General features: G+C 38.3%; 1 protein-coding gene across 1 annotated transcript; it reads right to left on the bottom strand.

Annotated features, from left to right (window-relative positions):
• Positions 1 to 5067: 5067 nt before the first annotated feature.
• LOC127901862 (uncharacterized) lies at positions 5068 to 8926 on the bottom strand. The gene is made up of 6 exons (XM_052439890.1): positions 8819 to 8926; positions 8355 to 8716; positions 7386 to 7729; positions 6805 to 7145; positions 5549 to 6516; positions 5068 to 5287 (listed from the first exon to the last, which is right to left on the bottom strand). Exons 1-6 carry the CDS (start codon positions 8924 to 8926, stop codon positions 5068 to 5070), a joined length of 2343 nt encoding a protein of 780 aa, XP_052295850.1.
• Between the last annotated feature and the right edge of the window lie 79 nt (positions 8927 to 9005).

Raw genomic sequence — 9005 nt, 5'->3', positions numbered from 1 at the left:
TCTATTCTTTTGGTTCTGCTCTAGCAGTCTCATACAACTCCACCAAAGTTTATGTGTAAGGACAAAATTTCACTCTCCATCTATTACTGTCTCTACTCGGCATTTTTATGATCACCCTTTTTAACACTCAATTTATCTTCATTAGGATTCCAAATCCATACACAAATATTAAATATCAGAGCTTCACATGACCCATACATAAACACATATCCAAAACACCCAAATATACATCCCCCCCAAACTTAAAGGTGTTGTGTCCTCACAAGCATACATAGTGAAGTCACATAATTTGACAAGGACATAGAGGAAGACATTAGAAAATACCACAAAAATTGAAAATATAATTTAAGAAAAGTTTTTCAGAATGAAATAAATTGACTAGCAAGAAGGGAATACTTCCTTGTGGTTTGTTTTGCTCCAACATGACTAAATGACATCAGCACTTCTTGGATGCACTGCGCAGCTTACCCTTTGGTGAAACTTATGGGGAAGTAGCTGACAACATCTTTGCCTTTTTCTTCACTAGGCTGGTGAGAGGAGTTGCGGCTGGGGTAGCTTGCGTGGTTGATACCGATCTGGTCCGTTTTGGTTCTGTCGAGGCTGTTGTAACAATGCCTCTAGAAGTACTACCCTTTCTTTTGCTAGATTTTCACGGACTAGTACGAACAAGTTGGTTAAAAACTTATTGGTTAGGAGTTTGTTGTGGAGGAGTTGGGGTTGATGCATCAACTACCTGTCCCTCAACTGTGATGGCGGCAATGATGTCAAGTAGTTGCGTGGCTTCTGCGGGCGTATACGTAACTCTGGTTGCTGTAGCAACCAGCTCTGCATCAACTTGCTCAATTTCATCTTCAGAGGCTTGAGGGGTTGCTATTTTTTCCTTGCCCTTTCTTGAAAAGACTGGAATAGGGGGCTCCTTTTCAGGTTCCTCCTCTTCATCTTCTTGGATAATATGCCTTTTTCTAGTTTTGGAAGGGGTCCTGACTGAGGGTTCCTCACGTTCTTTCTCATAATCATCCTCTGCGTCTGTGGGTGAGCTGTCAGTCGCAAACTTGTCACATTCTTCCTCAGGTTGATCAGATGGTTCAACATCTTCTGATTCTACCTTTGCTTGTGGTTTGGTTGCAGCTTCTGCTTCTGGTTCATCTATGGTAGTGGCTTCTTCACTGGCTTCTGCTGGAGCACCCGTGGTGTTGGTGTCAAAATTGTACTGCCAGAGCCATGAATCAGGGAAATTCTAGTGGGTACTTTTCATGTAAAGATCAAATTAGTGGAGTTGGTTGTCTAAGTGTTGTAGATAGCTCCAACCAATTGTTTTCCCTCTGCTGAGCCTCAGCACATTGAGTTATACTGGTGCTTAGCGCCTGGATTGTCTGTTCTAAACCAATAACTCGTCTTACTCCTGTTACAGCAGCTGGTTCAGTTGTCGTTCCAGCACTCTCACCAGCAATTCTATCAATGGTGCGTGCAGTAAGGGCATTATCATTCTTGACATGTTCATCTTTTGTGTCAAGACGAACATCAGATACTACACAGATGCTGGTGACGAGTGATGGAAATAGCAAGGCAGCAGCTTTGTGATTCTTTATAGCACAATCTCTGATTTCTTTTTCGATGATGCTTCCCACATCTATGGGAAGCCCTCGAACAATGGCATATAATAACACCCACCTTTCTTGTGAAACCGTAGTAGTGTGAGTGGGTTGCATAAGCCTCGATTTCAGAAATTTCATCCACACCTTAGCAATAGGTTTCCAATCTATCCTATTAACTATACGCCCTTCCTCATTAGCCCATGATGCCCCTTTTATTGTAAGAGTTGTGAAGATGGTGCTCCATCTTTTCGGGGTCAATTTATTAAGCAACTTGGCATACTCACAATTAATTTCAGCAGGTAAATTATAAAAAACATTTATAACTTAGGAGTCTAATGGAACAAGTGTGTTTCTTACCTAAATGTTGTGCTGACTAGGGCTTACCAAATTGGCATAAAATTCTTTAACTACTGGTAACACAGGATCTCAAGGGTGGTTGCAAAACTTTAACCACCCACGCTTTGCTGCAGTATTGTGTATTGTTTGCGCAATTCCAATGAGTTGTTCTGGAAATTGAAACCCTTTTTCTTCCAGAATCTTACGCTGCTCAATGAATTCTTCATATTTTTCTTCGACGTGGTAACTCTGGAAGCGTGAAGGATCTTTGAGGCGGCTAGCTATTTTCTTATACCTTGGCATTACTATAGCAATAACAATTTAAAGGTAATGTCCCTGAGAGTAAAATGAGAAGATGAGGGTAAGAATTATTAGAGTTGTGCTTACGAAGGAGAGGGGAAATAGTGCCATAGATCACTACGCACAGTAATTCCCTTTTATAGTTGAATTTACATGAAGATAAATCTGGTAAATAAGGATAGATTATGGAAGGAAATATTTTGAATAAAATGAGTATATCCCATAAACATAGGCTAGCGAAATTAATGCATTAATTTGAGAGATTTTTTTTCTCAATTACTATCCAAATCCATGCATCCATTTGTCATGATTTATCTCCAACGATAAGTGAGAAGCTCCAATTTTTAATTTACTATAACGATAATATTGGTTACTGTAGCACCCATTTGCTTGCTCTAGCAACGGTTATATACTCCACTCCAATAGTCTTTGACACGTGGCTTGCCTCTGCTCTCTGTCACCATATAACCTCACTTGTCAATGTGGAATTCAATTGCCACACATACTTCCCACAAAAATTAAAACCAATTCTAAAAATAATTAAAAATAAAGATATCAAATGATAGCAAGAGTAAAGAGTTCAATAATGTGAAAGGATAAAACTAAATAGCTAGAATTGAAGAACAAAATTAAATAAAATAGAAGAGAGGAAGAGCCTTCAACAAAACCAAAGAGGGTCAAGCTTGGTTTGAGATGGCTGTTGAGTGTTAGAAAATGTATATTTATAAAGGAGAAAATTGTCATTTTACACTTCAAATTCCATTAACATTCCTAATTTTATGTATTTAAATATCTTGTCATTTAATTATGTGTGTTGTATTATAATTAAGTATTTTATGTATTTTAGGGGCATTATAGTCATTTTACAATGAACGAGAGATCAGACGGTAAAACGGACATCACTTTTGAACTCAGGACGGTCGAAAACCTTAGAAGAAACATAAAAGGAAAAATGGCACTGTTCACATGTACGATACTGTCTACGTTACTGTTCACGACACTGTTCACATTGGCGGATCGATGACGTGGCATTGACCGATGATGTGGCATTGACTAATGAGGTGTTACGATCCTGTTGGACTAAAATTCTTATGTACTGTTGATGGTGACGTGGCAGCATATCAATGCACCAAAAATCTTGCGTACGGTACATGCATTACACAGGATTATTTTCAACCAAACTACATCACTGTTCAAGCCGGGTCAAACCGTGTTACTGTTCAAACTGCGTGGTCAAACCGCGTATTGTTGACTAATGACGTGGCGCAATCCTGAGCGTCCAAACTATTTTTCATCCGATGGCCATGATTTACTCAATGAATCTATAAAAAATGGGGCCTCCCCCCCTAATTTGATATCTCTGAATCTATTTTTGGACTCCATTTTCTGTAATTACTTCTCTATCTTTTATTTTCTACGTATTTTAATAAATCCCATTTAGCCCCTAGTTTAATTATGAGTAGCTAATTTTCTTTCAAGCTTGGGTTGAAGGTGAAGTCTCAACATGTGTCATGGGCTTTATTTGGTAAATTTATTTTCTCTTCCCCTCTAGTTTTTGTGAATGTTTTGACTTCTCGTCGACAAATAATAATAAGCTTGTCTAGATACCGCCCTGGTTTCACCAGCTCCCTAGTACAAGGTTATTATTATTTGGCACGATAAGCCCTTAGCACCATATTGATTAGAGTGTGGTTCATGAGGTGTGGATTCCCCCCTCATGATTTAATTGGCATTAATAAGAAATATTTAGCCCATGGTGCATGTTGATACGGATCCAGATACCCAAGTATATCAATTTAATAGATTTTCACTTTAATTTATTCTTGCCATCTTAATTCGAATTTTAGGATAATCCAAATCATTTTCACCACAAATCGAACCACCCATTTAGAAAATTAATTCTACACATAATTAAAATTCACCTCCTCGTGGGATCGACACTCGTCACCATTAATCTATACTACAATAGATGCGTGCACTTGCGAGTTCAATAAAATTTGCACAACAGTGGTTGTCTCCACAATGGGTTACCTCCCATTGAGCGCTTGATTTAAAGTCCTTCAGCCTGACCTTCTTTCACTGCTCAGTAGCTGGGTTCTTTAAAGAGTAAAACCTCCTTTGAATAATCTACCACTGGGTGTATGTAGTGCTTAACACTGTGTCCATTAAATTTAAATTCTTGACCTGTTTGTTCATTTAGAAGATCAACAGTCCCATGAGGATAAAATTTTAACAGCTTAAAAGGTCCAGACCATCGTGATTTTAGCTTCCCTAGAAATAATCTTAGTCTTGTATTATAGAGCAGTACTAATTGACCAGGGCTGAATTGCATGTTTTGAATATGCTTGTCGTGCTAGTGTTTTGTCATCTCTTTATAGATTCTTGCATTTTCAAATGAGAATAGCTGTAATTCATCAAGCTCACAAAGTTGAAGCTTCCTTTGCTCTGCTGCAGCATGAAATCCCAATTTAATTGCTTCAGTGCCTAGTGTGCTTTATGCTCTAGCTCTAGTGGCAAGTGACAAGACTTCCCATAAACAATTCAGTAAGGAGACATGCCAAGTGGAGTTTTGTATGATGTTCTGTAGGCCCATAGGGAGTCATGTAACCGCAAAGACCAATCCTTTCTTGTTGGGTTCACCACTTTTTTCTAAGATTTTTTTAATTTCTCTATTGGACACTTCAGCCTGACCATTGGATTGTGGGTGATATGTTGTTGCTACCTTGTGTCTGACTCCATATTTTACCATAGTTGCCGCAAATACTTTGTTGCAAAAATGAGTACCTTCATCACTAATAATTGCTCTAGGAGTGCCAAACCTAAAAAAAATATTTTTCTAAAGAAAAGCCACCACTATTTTAGCATCATTGGTAGGTAATGCTGCAGCTTCTACCCACTTGGAGATATAATCCACAGCAACAAGGATATATAAGTTCCTAAAGGATGGTGGAAAAGGTCCCATGAAATCTATTCCCCAGACATCAAAAACTTCCACTTCCAGAATGTTAGTCAATGGCATTTCATGTCTTTTAGTTATGTTCCCTGTCCTTTGACACCTGTCACAACATTTAACAAATTCATAAGCATCTTTAAAAATAGTAGGCCAGTAATAACCTGATTGCAGAACTTTAGCAGCTGTTCTGTGACCCCCAAAATGTCCTCCATATACTGCAGCATGGCATGACTTCAGTATGTAAGGAATTTCTCCTTCTGAAGCACATCTTCGTATTACTTGATCTGAGCATAACTTATATAAATGTGGGTCATCCCATTGATAACTTTTAACATCATGAAGAAATTTCTTTTTCTCCTAAAACTTCAGCTCAGGTGGTAGAAACCCACTTACTAAGTAGTTAGCAAAATCTGCATTCCATGGAGATCCTGACTGCTGCAACATATGTGCTTGCTGTACTACCAACAGCTGTTCATCAGAAAAAGTTTCAGTGATGTCCCTCCTTGTCAATGTACTTGTGTCTGCTTCCAGCCGCGACAGGTGGTCTGCTCCTTGATTCTCAGTCCCCTTTCTGTCTTTAATTTCCAGATCAAATTCCTGAAGTAATAAGATCCATATGATTAATCTTGGTTTGGCATCCTTCTTTGAAATTAAGTATTTGATGGCTGCATGGTCTGTGTATACACTCACTATAGTACCCACCAAGTAAGCTCTGAATTTATCAAAGGTAAATACTACTGCTAACAACTCTTTCTCTGTAGTGGTGTAATTGATTTGAGTTTGAGTAAGAGTTTTGTTTGCATAGTATATGGAGTGAAAAACCTTATCCTTTCTTTGCCCTAATATTGCTCCCACAGAATGGTCCCTAGCATCACACATCAATTCAAATGGTAGAGTCCAGTTTGGAGATATAACCACTGGTGTAGTGATCAGAGATTTCTTTAATTCTCCAAATGCTTGGAGACAATCTTTGTCAAAGTGAAAAGGCTTGTCATGTTCCAGCAATGAGCATAATGGTTTAGCTACCTTGGAAAAATTCTTAATGAATCTTCTGTAGAATCCAGCATGACCCAAAAAAATCCTAATACCCTTTATTGAAGTAAGGGGTGGCAGTTTATCTATTACTTCTATCTTGGCTTTGTCTACCTTAATGCCATTCTTGGACACCTTATGACCCAACACTATTCCTTCTTGCACTATGAAATGGCACTTTTCCCAATTGAGTACTAAGTTAGTCATCTCACATCCTTTAAGAACTTCTTCCAAGTTGTGTAAACAATCATTGTATGTCTCTCCAAAAACTGAGAAGTCATCCATGAAAACTTCTAAAGTCTACTATACCATATCAGAAAAAATAGACATCATACATCTCTGAAAAGTTGCTGGAGCATCGCACAAAGCAAAGGGCATTCTTCTGAAGGCAAATGCTCCATAAGGACAGGTAAATATAGTCTTCTCCTGATCCTCTGGAGCCATAGCAATTTAGTTTTAGCCTGAATACCCATCTAGGAAACAATAGTACTGTTTTTCAGTAAGTCTGTCCAACATCTGATCTATGAATAGGAGTGGGAAGTGATCCTTTCTTGTGGCTTTATTGAGCTTCCTGTAATCCATACATACTCTATATCCAGTCATTTTCCTTGTAGGAATAAGTTCATCCCTCTCATTAGTTATCACTGTTATCCCTCCTTTCTTTGGAACACATTGGACTGGGCTCACCCACGAACTGTCTAATATTGGATATATGATTCCAGCATCCAACCATTTGATGATTTCCTTTTTCACCACTTCTTTCATAATAGGGTTTAACCTTCTCTGATGCTCCTCCGAATTGTTGTGGCAATCTTCTAACAGAATTTTATGCATGCATATTGATGGGCTTATCCCTTTGATGTCTACCATAGTCCATTCAATTGCTCTTCTGTATCTTCCAAGCATATCTACTAAACTCTTCTCTTGACCTGCATTCAAGGTAGAGGAAATGATTATCGAGAGTGTGTTGTTTTGACCAAGATAAATATATTTCAAATGTGAGGGTAACAATTTTAATTCAAGACTAGGAGATGATTCAATAGATGGTAAAGTTGTTTTTACTTCACTGTCTGAAAGATTCAGATGCTCAATAAACCTATTATGTCTATCAGATTGCTTTCCTTCCGTCCAATCTATCTAGTTTACTGCAACATCTTCCTCTTCAAAACCTTCAAATGTGGTAGCTTTATTGATCTCATTACTGCAGCATCTGTCGCTTCTGTCTACTACAACAAAATCCACAACACTTAGGAAATTGCAATCTTCTAATTCATCAGGGTTCTTCATAGCCTCTAATACATTAAATGTCACTTGCTGATCATTCCCTCTCATGGCGAGTTCTCCTTTCTGCACATCTATCAGAGTCTTCTCAGTTACTAGAAAAGGTCTTCCAAGTATAATGGGTACCTCTTTATCAGCTTCAAAGTCTAGTACAATGAAGTCTACTGGGAAGATGAATTTGTCAACCTTCACCAATACATCCTCAATTTTTCCTTCAGGATATGCATGAGATCTGTTAGCTAATTATAGAGTGACTATTGTTGGTCTACATTCCCTACTCCCAGCTGCTTAAATACAGACAATGGCATCAGATTAATACTGGCTCCCAAGTCACAAAGTGCTCTGCCAGTGTACCTAGTTACTATAGAACAAGGTATTGTAAAACTTCTTAGATCCTTCACTTTTGTAGGAATCTTACTTTGGAGCATATGACTGCTTTCTTGTGTTAAAGCAACATTTTAAAATTCTCTCAGTCTTTTCTTTCGTGCCAATATATCTTTTAGAAATTTCACACAATTAGGCATTTGCTCCAAAGCTTCCACAAAAGGTATGTTGATGTGTAATTGCTTCAGCACTTCCAGGAATTTGTTGAACTGTTGTCTTGTTTTTGCTTCTGGAATCTCTATGGGAAAGGGGGTGGATGTCTAAACTGCTGGGTAACTTCAGGAAGTGCCAAACTCTGCTTGTTTGACTTGTTGTAGGTCGTGGCTACTGGTGTTGCAACTTCTTTTTCAGCATGTACTGGTTGAGTTCCTTCTGTAGTTGCTGTAGCTTGGCCCCTGTAACCAATGTCTTGATGGTTAGGTTGTTGTAACATGCTTCCATCTTGAGGTGGTTCTTGTGAGGAATTAAATTACATCCCCTTTTTAGTCACATCAACAGGGATATCAACATTCTTTCTAGATCTCAAATTAATTACTTTGCAGTGTTCTTTGCCCTCTCTCCTAGAGTCTTCTGTGTTACTAGGTAAGCTTCCTTGAGTCCTGCTACTCATTGTTGTGGCAAGTTGTCCCATTTGGTTTTCCAGGTTCCTCAAGGATACAGTTTGACTCTGCACAATTGCTTCATTGTTTGCAATGTATTCCTTAATCAGTGCTTCCAGTGAAGTGATTGGATCCTGACTAATATGTTTTTGCCCTTGACTCTGCTGATGAAAACCAGGTGGTTGAGTGTTCCTATTTTGTCCATTTAATGCTGGAGCATTTTGATTCTGACTGCTCTATGAAAAATTTAGGTATTGTTTCCATCCAGGGTTGTAAGTATTTGAATATGGGTTGTTTTTAAGCTGTCTATTGAAATTACCCACATAGTTTATTAATACTGGATTTCCAGGACAATTATCAAAGTCATGTTCTTCACTACAGTATACACAAGCAAGTTCAGCAACTTGCTTTACTACTGCTGGAGCAGATGTCATGGCTTTTACCATGTTAGTCAATAAGGTTACTTGAGCTGATAAGGTTGTAATTGCATCTATGTTATGTACCCCTGTTGTTCCTCTTGCTACT

This window comes from Citrus sinensis, chromosome 4 (genome assembly GCF_022201045.2).
Source record: "Citrus sinensis cultivar Valencia sweet orange chromosome 4, DVS_A1.0, whole genome shotgun sequence".
Taxonomy (NCBI): domain Eukaryota; kingdom Viridiplantae; phylum Streptophyta; class Magnoliopsida; order Sapindales; family Rutaceae; genus Citrus; species Citrus sinensis.
Note: the sequence above shows the minus strand (reverse complement) of the source record. Positions and strands in the feature narration are given on the sequence as shown.